Here is a 13,498-nt window from a genome sequence, read left to right on the forward strand (position 1 = left end):
AATAATATGAAGGGGATCACGTTGGAATGGCCGTCTCTGCATGTGAATGAGCATGGTAAAGAAAAACAAACAAGGAGAAATAATGAAATAACAACCAAAAGATGGAAAACAACCTGAATGCTATTACATAATCCATGCATGACAACTTAAAATGTATTGATTTGAACATGTCTGGACAGGGAACAAACAGAACATACAGTATGTTCTCTCTATATCATGCATAGTAGTTTTCCATAGTTAGGGAGGAGTGGGTCATGTTTGTACTGGTTGGCAGGACACTGACTGAGAGGCAGGACCTAATATATTTCATTTGTTGTCCTGCCATGAACCCCAAGCATGTGATCATGGTGACAGTTCTTCACCCACCTCTAGGCAACACTCTTTTATAACTCTTCTCTATTTTCTACCACATAAAAAAGAAAAATATATTATTGCATGACAGCCATAAAAGAAAGACGTAGTAACACTGGTTACAATTTCCCATAAAACACAATATGGCCTATAAAGGCAGTAACAAAAGAACTAGAATGAATGCAAGCTTGGGTTAACCATCCTCTGAGCTCGTAATATAAATAACCCACAGCTGTTTGTCTCTCTAAATATGCATTATCTAGCAATGAGTGCTCATTTACTACACACAAACACACCGCAATGACGGCAACTTCTCAGATGATTAAATGTTAATGACACTGTATACAACACATAATAAAAAGCAGTTCTTTTAATGAACAACATTTACACAAAACAATGCTTTACTAAGTGGCACAGTTTTAGAATTAGTATTTAAAAGTCCCTTTCAGCCAATCATGCTTAGTTTAACAACATTAGTTCTACCAATGGAATGCGTCTTGAGGCGGGATCTGTTTGATGACTAATGGCAGACAGGTTGAATATTTTTCACATTAGTTTTGCATTTCTGGCCAACCCGATCACATTAGGTGGAGATTTTGTATGAATTAGTACAATTTGATTAATTCAGAAACATTTCATAAAAAAAAAAGTAAGCAAGAAGGACCATTAATGGGACTTTTTTTTGAAAATTGTATGAATATGGGACAACAGAAATCATAAAAATTCATATGAATTACAGCCACCAATTCACCAAAATGACAAATTGATCGTCATGAGAGTGTGATGCTTCAGGGTCAGAGATTGTTCACCTCTTGTTTTGCTTAGTCCTTACAACCAACTGGAAACCACAATGGAGTATGAATTAATATATTTTTTAAATGCAATTTACTGAAATTACCAGAAAAGTATGTATAAAGTTCCACTCATAACTACACCCATAAACCTAACCATCAAAAGGACATGAGATCGTATGAAAATATACAAAGGAGATTATACAAATTTGTGAATTAGACACCATTTTCAACAATAGATAGGGATGTCCATCAGAGCATGGTTCTGGGTCTGAAATTATTCACTTCATCTCTTGTTTTGGTTAAAGGATTAGTTCACTTCCAGAATGGAAATTTACTCACCCCCATGTCATCCAAGATATGCCTTTCTTTCTTTCTTTCTTTCTTTCTTTCTTTCTTTCTTTCTTTCTTTCTTTCTTTCTTTCTTTCTTTCTTTCTTTCTTTCTTTCTCTCTTTCTTTCTTCAGTTGTAAATAAATTTTCCAACATGACTACGTAATATTTGAAACTGAGCTAGTGCAAGATGAGAATTTGTTGTTAAAAAGTATATATATTTAACCCACTGGCTTTTATTGAAGTCTAATATATGTCAAAAAATCCTGGAATGTTTTCCTAAAATTAGTTTTCTTGGATGACATGGATGTTAGTAAATTATCCGGAAGTGCTTTTTATTCTGGAAGTGAAGTAATCCTTTAAATCCATGCTTGACTAGTCATTGTCCTACAACCAATTGGAAACCACAAAAGAGTATGAATGAATGATTTAAATTGTACAATGTGATTCATACGGAAATGTACATTAAAAAAATTAATACAAATAAAATAAATCACGAAGGTACACCCCTAACCCCACCATAAACTACCATTATGGGACTTAAGCAAATCATATGAAAATGTACGAAAGGAATCAAAAAAATTCATATGAATTAGCTACCAATTTGGCAAAATGTAAAAATAAATACATATTGCCATGAAAGTTTGTTGGTTCTGGGACTTCACCTCTCGTTTTGCTTCTATTGCACGACAAGCTTTGTCTTTATAGTTTACTGTAAAACCTCACTAGAGTATGAATAGTTACACAGACGCAAACTGTTAAACCATAAACGCTAAACAATAATGATAAAAACGTATTTTAATAGAAGGATTGTCACTGTATATTTTTTATAGAAGCACTGCCAATCAAACACTAAAACATCACTAAAGTTTACAGAATGGATATTATCCATAAAAGCATAAGTATTTGAAACCCCATTAAAACCAAACCTTTTTTTTAACCACTTTTGGCCTTATTAAAGACATCATGCGCTTGATATAAAATGCAGCAAACATAATGTGTTAAGTAACTTTGTGTCATAAGGTTTACTCAACGATTACATAAAAAACAAAAAACAACAACAACTGTACACACTAAGCTGCTACAAACACTTTGTTTAATTTAAGTTTTAGTTAAGGACTAATCAAACATTACTCATACTGTTCCCAATACGCCTGGTTGTAGCTGTTCTCTTCAGGGTCAGGGTACAAATGACGGACAGGTTTGGAGCACTTCATGCCAGCGTTGTTGGTTTTGTGGGCACATTCATCACTGTTGGTATTACATGTGCTGCAGTGACAGCTAAGTGCCACCGGATAGATGAAGTGAGGATCTGCATGTGAAGGGCAGCCGGGCAAGATGGCCATCCGGTACTCTACTTCATGATACGTGCAGCCCCTTTGAACCAGGAAACGAGCACCCACCAACTCCTTCACATTACTGTCCTATAGAAGGGATATTAGGATGCAGATTTATCCACACTAAATCAACCATCCCAAATGTAAATAAATTGCATTACTCATGCTCATATATTTCCAAGCCCATTCGACCTTTGTTTTTCTGTGGAACCCAAGATAAGGTTACAATCAGTGGGTTTGTGTTCCACAGAAGTCAGTCATACAGGTTTGGCGAACAATAAGAGAGTTATCATTTGGAAATGTGCATGTCGTGCGGAAAACTGGGACATCTCTCCTCGGATCAATTTCCCTATACATCTTCAGTTTTCCTCACCATGTTCGCTTACCCTGGAGAAACAGAAGCCCATGCAGATCGTGGTGTTGACAGCCACACAGTAATTGCACTCCTGTCTCTCGATGTAAATAGTGTACTCGGTGGGTGCACACATAGGCATGGCTACCTTCATCAAAATACCCAGCATGCCAACAACATACACAGGAGACATAGCTGGCTGTATTGCAGGATGTCTATTAAAGAGATACAGAGAACTACAGTGAATATAAGGAAAAATAAACACTAAAATCACAAAAGTAGACAGTTAACCAGGCAACATGATTTAAAAGTCCTCTTAAACTAGAAAAATGTGAGTGGTGCTGGCAATTGCTATGTGTGGTTGCTAGTGCATTGTTATGTGGTTACCAATGAAGCCTTCCAGTACCTTCGAGTTGGGCGTTTATTATTGCAACATGACACGCATTCAAATTGGAAACATAACATGGAAGCAGCACAAGCAAAGAAATACATTGCTAACAACAAACCCACATAACTACAGAATGAAAACACATCTCTTTTCACACTTATTTCACACTTATTTTTTTCATGGAATCACAATAAAATGTAAAGTTTAGAAATTAAAACCATTTGCTAAAGACTTGCTATTTCCCTTTATATAACTTATACACATTATCTATATTATAGAGCAGTGCTTTCGCCCATGTTTTAAATTGATGCCTCTTCTAATGTCACGGCTACTCAGTTTGTCTATCAAAGAATTCCGAGTTTTTCACTTGTATATGTGACTTTGCTTTGTAATTACAATATTTCAGACTCCCCTTGAAGGGTACAGTGAAGGCGAATTCCAAACGGCATTTTTGTATCCTTGAAGAGCACTTTTGGGAAGGAACCATTCATTAAGGGCCCTTCCACAAGTCCGTTTAGCAATTTTATTATTGTTTCTTATTACCATTATTATAATTATTATTATTTTGTGACAGCATGCAGTGACGCAGTGCTAGAAAAAAAAAAAAAAACAGGATTGAATGTGTATTTCTGAGCTTTCCTAAACTTTTTGACTGTCAAACGGCAGTATTATAGTAGAAATCAAAAGACCTCTTACCTGGAGGGCATCTGGTTAAGCCTGTTTGTGTTGAAAGGCTGCTGTTCTTATATAGACACTGAACATGACCTCCATCTGTCTCCATCATCATCTATTGTGCAGCATGCATAAAACTAATGCTTTCTAACCAAATCAGCCACATGCTGTATATGCTTACCTTTCAGGGCACACTAAATATTAACCTCGCATATAAAGTAGTTACTGCTTTTCATGCAGGTCTGTTACATTTGAATATCAACTAAAGTTTCAAGTGTTCTCTTGAAATGACTTGCAAAATAAAAATATAATTAAAAAAAGAAATTCAATTAACAAAAAAAAAAAAAACATTTATTTTTAGGTATTTGGTTTTGGTAGCATCCCATCTCTTGTTCTTTGAGGAAATTTATGAGAATTTTATTGTAAAGTCTGTGACCTTTGTTTGCAGGCTACGAGGACAGTTGGAGACATCGTTGAGGTCTCAGTTAATCTCATGAATAGAAAATCTACTTTCTATTAGTAAAGTCTAAAAAAACCAACTCAGATACTAGAGAGATCTCATTTGGGATTTTCCTTTCCTACAGTAGCTTTTTGGGTCTGATCCAAAATCAATGATATCTTTAGTATGATATTACAGCTTTGGAATAAACATATTTAATGTCACTTTTCTACAATAATTACAGGATTCATTTAATACTTTCCTAGTGTTCCTAAGATACTCAGTGTTGAAATATATCCTATGTCGGTTATGTACACAAATTAAGCAGTATTATAACATGGCAACAAATGGCTTTCATTCACTCATCTAGCTTGACAGATCGCACACCTGACCATTAATAAAGCCACACACTATCAGGCCAGTCAATTAACCGAGCTCTCATGATAGAAATCTTTCATGTCTTATCTGGTGTGCAAAGTTCACAGTATAGAAAATGGAAAAATAAAAGCATGCACAGTTTGCATGCAATTCTTTCCAGCTGAGTGCTTCGCATCTTCAGCGCTCAAACAGGAGAAAGAATGCCATTAAAAATTGTTTTGCAGCTTGGAGAACCTGTAACAGCTTCACAACCACAAGATGTTTTGACAGTGTCACAGATTAACTTCCTCAACCATTACTAATGTTGATTTACTGGAGTGGAGTGAACTATAGGTTCATGTTCACAGTACACAAGTGCCACTGAATATCATCTATATGTGATTTTACAGCTATCTTTTATGTACTCATACCTGACGACGTCCTATAGAACCCTTGTTTCACATGTTGTTAATAATTGCTACATCTTATCACCTGTAATGTTTCTGTCAAGCTGTAAATGAATGGAAAACGGCACACTGTTTCTGATTTACCTGGAACCGTCAGTAGATACTGATTCAACTGGACCCACAGGAAACATTTTAAGCTAAAAACTAAAGTCTTATTTCAAGTGAACTTCAAAAGAGTACCAGGAACTGAAGAATTTGACATGACCTGCCACGGGCACGTGATGAAATGGTACGTTGGTCCTGTTCTGGACGTTCTCTGATCTTCTAAAAAGATTCTAGAGCTTCTTGTGGTTTACCTTATTAGCTTATCAATGGAGGGCGAATTAGTTGACTGACTAAGAATGGTTAAAGTCAGTACAAAGCGTCCTACTGAATTCATTAAGCAACTTTGATAAAACTGTTCCTTCAAGATTAGGAATAAAAAACATTCACTTCCTTTTACAATGTAACTTGATATGTCTTCTGGCCTTGAGGGATCATTAACCCAAGTTTTTTTGTGGTTGGTCCAAGATTACAGAAGACCTGACTTCTTATCAGTTATTGGCACTGACAGGAGCTACTTGGTTTCGTCCTCCTGTTGGCAAAAGCTTTAGAGGAATTTCCAGCAGAACATTACTTCTGACTGGCGTGACAAGGGCTATATAGCTTTTGAAGGTCTCTCTGAGCACACTTTCTGAATCATGGCGGGCAGCGGAGGTCCAGTTGCAACGTTCTCGGTATGGGACTATGTGGTGTTCGCCGGTTTGATTCTTTTTGCTGCGGGCATCGGCTTGTTCCAAGCCATCCGTGGACGCAAGAAGGCCAGCAGTGATGAGTTTCTCCTGGGTGGTCGTCAGATGACCGCAGTGCCTGTGGCTTTGTCCCTCACGGCTAGCTTTATGTCAGGTATCACTGTTATTGGCACTCCTGCAGAGGCGTATATGTACGGCACACCATTCTGGCTCTTCGTCTTCTCCTACACCATCATGTCCACATTCAGCGCTGAACTCTTCGTGCCTCTGTTTTACCGGCTGAGCATCACCAGCACATACGAGGTAAGAGGGGACACTGGACACGAGGGGTTTGCATGAGGACAGAGAACAGAGACAGAGAACACCATTTGTGCCTGCACTTGCTAAAGAATCAATTGATGGAAATAGAACAAGGGCCAGAGAGAGAGAGACAGTGAAATAAGGTTTAAGGAAAGTGGTTATTTGTATAGATTTATCACTTCTAGACATATTCATAGTGAGGAGTTTTACTGTATAATCCAAAGTGCAAAGCAGTTCTTGGTCACTGTCCATGACCCCATAAGTACAATATTTCCAGTTAGTTCAACTTAAAAATTAAATTTCTGTTGCTGCATAAAATGTTATGTATAATCAAACTGGCTGTACAAGCTATTTCAGGTAAAATTATTTTGAATTAAATTAATAGAAAAGACTAAGTGTAACTGATTACATAATTCTGTGCAGTTTGGAAAAACAACAACAACTGAATTCCAAATATTTTAAAACGTAAAATGAATCTAAATTAAAACAAAAAGATATATATTAAGAGTTAAAATAAATCAACGTCTTCATCTACTTCTGTAAAAGGTTTAGATGATGTGATGTTTCAACACAAGATTTTTATCATTAACCTTTAAAACAACAGATGTTAACTGTATGTAATGGTTGATAGTACAAACCGAGTTTTGTGTAATTATGTAAATTATATAAAGCAAATTTGTTTTTTTGTTTGCTAATAATTAATTGAATTGGTCACTTGTTTTTGCAGTACTTGGAGATGCGTTTCAACAAGCTGATACGAGTGATTGGAACCAGCATGTATATTGTTCAAACCGTGAGTTGGCTTTTAGCTTCTTGCGTGACTTTATACATAACTAAACATGCATTGGGATTGCGTCGTCGTATTTCACTTTGGAAAAACAATGTCTGTTGGGTCTATGCTTCTTTCACGTCATAATGGTGCATAAGTGTTGAATATATTGAAGAATTTGAAGCAAAAGAGATTTATGTCCAATTATCTAATGGGTATTGTTATCTTTCATAGGCTTTATACACAGGCATGGTTATCTATGCTCCTGCACTCGCACTTAATCAGAGTAAGTAAAGAATCATTTCCATTTGGATAACAGAAGTCTCTCAAGCTCATCAAGGCTGCATTTATTTAATCCTATTTAATTCTTATTTTAATGTTGTGAAATATTATTGCAAGTTTGATCTTTCAGAAATCATTGTAATATGCCGATTTTTCACTCAGGAAACATTCCTTATTATTATCAATGTTGAAAACAGTCGTACTGTTTAACATTTTATGAAAACCATGATTTTTGCAGGATTCTTTGATTGATTGGAATACATTTTATTTTAAAATATATTCAAATAGAAAACAGTTATTTTAAATCATAACCATATTTGGCAACACTTTATTTTGATAGTCCATTTTAGAAATTCTACTGACAGTAAGTAACTTTGCAACTAAATGTCAACTAGCAGTTATTAGAGAATTAGAATTGTCTGTTTATAGGAATACTCCACTTTTTTTTTTTTTTTGAAAATTTCATTTTCCTTTGGTCTTAGTAAATAATGTAACTACAGGAGAGTCAAGTTTTAAATACGAAAAATATAGAAACTCATTGCTCATTTTTGAGTGAGATGCTAACGGTCTAATCAGATTCTGTCCCAAAGGATGATATTAACAAATCAAAACATAAATATCTATAAATAAACTGTTGTGTTGCAGTCACCGGTCTGGATTTGTGGGGAGTGCTAGTGGCAACAGGGGTCGTCTGCATCATCTACTGTACCCTGGTCAGTAACTTAATTCAATTTAATTGCAATTTTGCACAGTGTCCCATACACTCCTGCCGGTTTTGTACTTTAACATGAAAGATAAAATCAGTAAAAGTTGTGAAAAAAGAGAAATTTGCAGGAAATGACAAAATGTTCATCCATTTGTGTGTTTTACCTGAATATGCTTTTGTTAACAGGGAGGGCTGAAGGCAGTTATATGGACAGATGTGTTCCAGATGATCATCATGTTGAGTGGGTTTGTGGCGGTCATCGCTCGCGGAGCTGTGCTCCAGGGGGGATTTGCAAGGATCTGGAATGACAGCTACCATGGAGGACGATTGGAAACGTTCAGGTAGAGTATACAGTACTGTTCAAAAGATTGGGGTCACTTTTTGAAGAAATGTATACTTTTATTTAGCAAGAGAGCATTCAAGTCATGTGAAGTAAAGACATTTATGATGTAAATTTTTTTTTTCAAATAAACAATTTTTTTTAACTTTCTGCTCATTGAATAATAAAAAAAAAGAATGTAGCAGTTTTTACAAAAATATTAAGCTGCACAACTTTTTTCTAAATTAATAGTGATAAGAAATGTTTCTTGAGCAGCAAATCAGCATATTAGAATAGAATGATTTCTGAAGAATCATGTTACACTGAAGACTGGAGTAATGATGCTGAAAATTCAGCTGCGCATCACAGGTGTAAATGTGACCCTGGTCTTAAGTGTCAGTTTTTCGACAGAATGCATAAGCTTACCATTGATGTATGTGTTGTTAGGATCGGATAATATTTGGCCTGGATACAACTATTTGAAAATCTGGAATCTGACGGTGCAAAAAAATAAAATAAAAAAAAATTAAAAAAAATTCACAATTTTGAGAAAATTGCCATGAAAATTGCCCAAATGAAATTCTTAGCAATGCATATCACTAATCAAAAATTAAGTTTTTATATATTTAGGTTAGAACATTTACAAAATATGTCCATGGAACATGATCTTTACTTAATATCCTAATGATTTTTGCCATAAAAGAAAAATCTACAATTTTGACCCATACAACGTATTATTGGCTATTGCAACAATATACCCCAGCGAGTTAAGACTGGTTTTGCGGTCCAGGGTCACAAATTACATTTTAAAACATACTACAATAAAAATGAGTTGTTCTAAATCGGAATAATGTTTACTGTATTATTACTGTATTTTTGATCAGTCAAACAGCCTTGGTAAGAACAAAAATATATGAACAATTTGTACTGACCACAAACTTCTGAACAGTAATGTAAAGTTAAATACAGACTACTTCAGATGGACAAACAGACAGATATTCTAACAAATCTCTCAAATTCTTCAGTTTTGATCCTGATCCTTTGAGACGTCATAGTTTTTGGACAATCGTTGTTGGCGGCAGTCTGATGTGGGCATCCATGTACTCGATCAACCAATCACAGGTCCAGCGCTACATCTCCTGTAAGACAATGACTCATGCCAAGCTGTGAGTATGTTCACTCAAGACATGATATTCTAAAACTTCACTCGTGCTAATGTGGTCCAAACACTAGTGTCCTGTCAACATTTGCCCACACAGATCTCTGTATTTGAATATGGTGGGATTATGGGTCACTGTGAGTTTAGCCATGCTCTCGGGTCTCACAATGTACTCCATCTATAAAGACTGTGATCCTTTTACCAACAAAGATGTTGGAGCTTCAGACCAGGTAATACAAGTCCCAATAGTGGCGGCTTAATCTCACAAATGCTTACGTTTGTTCTGACCAAATCTAATGTTCGCCAGCTCCTTCCTTATCTGGTGATGGACATACTAGCAGAGTTCCCAGGACTGCCTGGACTGTTTGTGGCTGCAGCTTACAGTGGAACATTAAGGTGAACAATAAATAAACGTCCGTCAGATGAGTCCATCCTCATCGTTTTGGGAAAGGTTTTTAACCAGGACCATTAGAAAGATTTGTATTAATTTTTTTTCTGACCAAGGGCAGCTGTTATAGCAGTGCCAAGCCAAATACATATAAATATACATTAAATGCACATATACAATAAATACACCAAACTATCATAAAATAATATTTTTAAATATTTTAAAATGTATATATATATATATATATATATATATATATGGGAAAAACTGTAACAAATAAGTGTAATGTCAAATAATTATTTATACTATATATAAATATAGTATAGCTTAGTTGTTTTTATTTTTAATTATTCATTTGATAAATATATAAAATTTATATATGTGACCCTGGACCACAAAACTGTTTAGGATAGGACAATATTTGGCAGAGATACATTTATTTGAAAATCTGTAATCTGAGGGTTCAGAAAAATAGCAATGGAAATTACTAACCAAAAATGAAGGTCTGACATATTTACAGTAAAAATGTGATCTTTGTTTAATATCCTAATAATTTTGGCCATAAAAGAAAAATCTGTAATTCTGACCAGTAAGTTGTTGGCTTTTGCTACAAATATACCTGTGTGATGTAAGACGTACGTTTTGTGGTCCAGGGTCACATAAAACAATAAATTATGATTATTTTAAAAGATTATATATATATATATATATATATGAGAATTAAACCGACTAAAAGTGTGGGATCCTCTAAATTTTCAGGTCATGATGTAACACTACATGTGAATTTTGTTGCTGGTTAGTTTTAGCTTATGTGTCTGGTTTCAACAGTACGGTGTCGTCGAGCATCAACGCTCTGGTGGCTGTCACAGTGGAGGACTTCATGAAGCCAGCATGGCCCTGGCTGACAGAGAGACAGCTGTCCTGGATCAACATGGGGATGAGTAAGTTTCAGTGCAACAGCTGTATATACACCAACAACTGAAGCAGGACATGGTGGAGAGGGATGATGGACTGACGTGTTCATGCTGTGCTGCTTTTCTCTAGGTGTATTCTATGGAGGCGTTTGCATCGGTATGGCTGGAGTGGCATCTATGATGGGCAATATACTGCAGGTAAATCTATTCTATACACAAAGCCAACATTTTAAATGCAAAACTGCACTACTGTCCCTTTACAGTGCTTTTTCACTGTATCAAAGGCACCCTCTGCTGATAACAGACTGTAATGACATGCTACAAAACCCTTCCTCAACAGGCAGCTCTGTCTATATTTGGTATGATCAGTGGACCTCTCTTGGGCCTCTATATGCTGGGCATGTTCTTCCGCTGTGTGAACTCCACGGTAAGAACGTGCATCTCAATGTACTCATTACTACATTTCAAGTGTCATTTTGTGCATCTTTTCCAACAAATAAGAGTGCACCAAGTACAGTTTTTTTTTACGGTATTTCTGCAGTAGCTTCAGTAACTAAAATCTTTTACTTTTTACACCATTCTACATCCACACTTATAGGGTTTCAAGACCACTGTCATATTATCAAAAATACTTAATGCACTTTTAACACTTATTCAGGGGTATGCAAGTTTGGTCCTATAAAAGCCCTCACCTGCCTGTAGTAATGCCTAAGTAAGCCTAAAGACACCGATGAGCTTGTTCAGGTGTGTTTGATCAGGGTTGAAGCTGAACTCTCTAGGACCGAACTTGCCTAACCCCGCATTAAACCAAACTAAACTCTTTCCCCTAGTTTCACAGACATGGCTCAAGGCTGGTCCCAGATGAAAATGCATGTTTGAGCTGTCTGAACTGAAAATATATTTCTCTGACATATCTTAAAATATGTCAGTTCCATTTTTCTGTCTCAAGATGCACACATGCAATGCTTTCTTTTAAGGCATTTTGATAAAAGCTGCTTAAACAAAATTTTAACTAAGGCCTAGTGCTGGCTAATGGTAGTTCATATGGATTAACTGTGTGTTCCTACAGGGAGGCTTAGTTGGTTTGATTCTCGGCCTGGCTATAACGTTATGGGTGGGAATTGGAGCTCAGGTGTACCCTCCTTTACCTGAAAAGACCCTTCGGCTTTCCTTGAGTGTGGTAGGATGCAATGCACCAGATATGAATGAAACCACCACTATGACACCATTCAGCACAGTCCTACAAACCACAACTCCAAAGTAAGCATCCCATATTTTGATATATTTACAAAACAATTCAAAAGGATGGGGTCAGGGTCTCTTATGCTCATCAAGCCTGCATTTCTTTTATTAAAACACACATATGCCAGTAATTTAAAAATGTAATTTATTTCTGTGATGTTAAAGCTGAATTTTCAGCAGACATTAATCCAGTCTTTAACCTCCATTAAATACAAAATAAAAATAATACTTTGTTTTAAATAGAAATCTTTTGTAACATTATACATTTCTTTATTGTCATTTTTGATCAACTGAATGCAACAAAGAAATCAAAGTTAACTGTAACTTGTCTCATGACATACTTCAGGCCAAGACCAGCTTTGGCAGACAACTGGTATTCATTGTCCTACCTGTACTTCTGCCCTGTGGGAATAATAGTGACCATGGTCACAGGACTAATAGTTAGTGCAATCACAGGTAAGGTGACTCTTTCTCATCTTCTTGTAGGTGTGGCAAAGAGAGTCAGAGATTGAACCTAAACTCTTATTAATCTTTACTTTAGGTGGCTGTAAGCAGGAAAAAACTCGACCTGAGCTCTTTATTGGAAAAGCAGATCTCTTCTGCTTTGGATGCAAAAACTCAGACTCAGAGGTGAGAGATTTCATTACCAGTGTGACAGGCATAAAATTCGAATTAACTCTCATAGAAACTTTTTTTTAAAGGTCTGAAATAATATTTTTCAGTTAAAAAATGAAACAATAACAACAACATGCAGTTAACTGACTTTGTATTTAATTGCATGTCATTCTTTTCTTGTTAGGTGTCAGACTTAATTGAAAAAGATCCCACAAATATCCAAGGGCTGGAGAGTCCAGTTTTCTCTGACAATGAAATTGCACTGAAAGAGAAAGACTTCAAGGAGAAGATCACTAAGTTTTGATGTGAAAAACAAATAGTTTTTGGATATAATGTAAATAGTAAATTATGACTGTATTTTTGTATGTTGAAATTAAATGATGATGATGCATTCAATCTTTTCACTGAGAGAAGCAAGAAATAGGCTACATTATACTGTATATATAGGCTTTTCTCATAAACTATATCAAAATTCTGTGATTTTAATGATCAAGTTTTGAATACTGTAAAAGGTTTTGTAATAAATCTGAATGGTTTTGAAATAAAATTTGACAAATTATTACGTGTTGATCTCACTGAGAAATAAA

General features: G+C 35.6%; 2 protein-coding genes across 2 annotated transcripts; one reads left to right on the plus strand and one right to left on the minus strand.

Annotated features, from left to right (window-relative positions):
- Positions 1-727: 727 nt before the first annotated feature.
- On the minus strand, positions 728-5,885 carry LOC127959912 (thyrotropin subunit beta-like). Its single transcript, XM_052559347.1, has 3 exons — positions 5,692-5,885; positions 3,198-3,378; positions 728-2,898 (listed from the first exon to the last, which is right to left on the minus strand). The coding sequence occupies exons 2-3, from the start codon at positions 3,354-3,356 to the stop codon at positions 2,605-2,607; spliced, it is 453 nt and encodes a 150-aa protein (XP_052415307.1). The 5' UTR covers positions 3,357-3,378; positions 5,692-5,885; the 3' UTR covers positions 728-2,604.
- Positions 5,886-6,016: 131 nt separating this feature from the next.
- LOC127959910 (sodium-coupled monocarboxylate transporter 1) lies at positions 6,017-13,470 on the plus strand. Its single transcript, XM_052559345.1, has 15 exons — positions 6,017-6,520; positions 7,245-7,310; positions 7,521-7,572; positions 8,214-8,281; positions 8,461-8,615; positions 9,619-9,759; positions 9,853-9,982; positions 10,060-10,148; positions 10,969-11,081; positions 11,185-11,252; positions 11,395-11,481; positions 12,124-12,314; positions 12,643-12,752; positions 12,838-12,926; positions 13,096-13,470. Exons 1-15 carry the CDS (start codon positions 6,167-6,169, stop codon positions 13,213-13,215), a joined length of 1,833 nt encoding a protein of 610 aa, XP_052415305.1. The 5' UTR covers positions 6,017-6,166; the 3' UTR covers positions 13,216-13,470.
- Positions 13,471-13,498: the final 28 nt, after the last annotated feature.

Source organism: Carassius gibelio, chromosome B6, assembly GCF_023724105.1.
Source record: "Carassius gibelio isolate Cgi1373 ecotype wild population from Czech Republic chromosome B6, carGib1.2-hapl.c, whole genome shotgun sequence".
Classification (NCBI taxonomy): domain Eukaryota; kingdom Metazoa; phylum Chordata; class Actinopteri; order Cypriniformes; family Cyprinidae; genus Carassius; species Carassius gibelio.

Bases quoted from the DNA above. Each gene is read 5' to 3' on its own strand.
- LOC127959912 (XM_052559347.1), bottom strand. From the start codon at position 3,356: ATGTCTCCTGTGTATGTTGTTGGCATGCTGGGTATTTTGATGAAGGTA. The intron at 2,899-3,197 runs GTAAGCGAACAT...TCCCTTCTATAG, and splicing joins TGGGCTTCTGTTTCTCCAGG to GACAGTAATGTGAAGGAGTT.
- LOC127959910 (XM_052559345.1), top strand. From the start codon at position 6,167: ATGGCGGGCAGCGGAGGTCCAGTTGCAACGTTCTCGGTATGGGACTAT. The intron at 7,311-7,520 runs GTGAGTTGGCTT...TATCTTTCATAG, and splicing joins GCATGTATATTGTTCAAACC to GCTTTATACACAGGCATGGT. The intron at 11,082-11,184 runs GTAAGTTTCAGT...GCTTTTCTCTAG, and splicing joins CTGGATCAACATGGGGATGA to GTGTATTCTATGGAGGCGTT.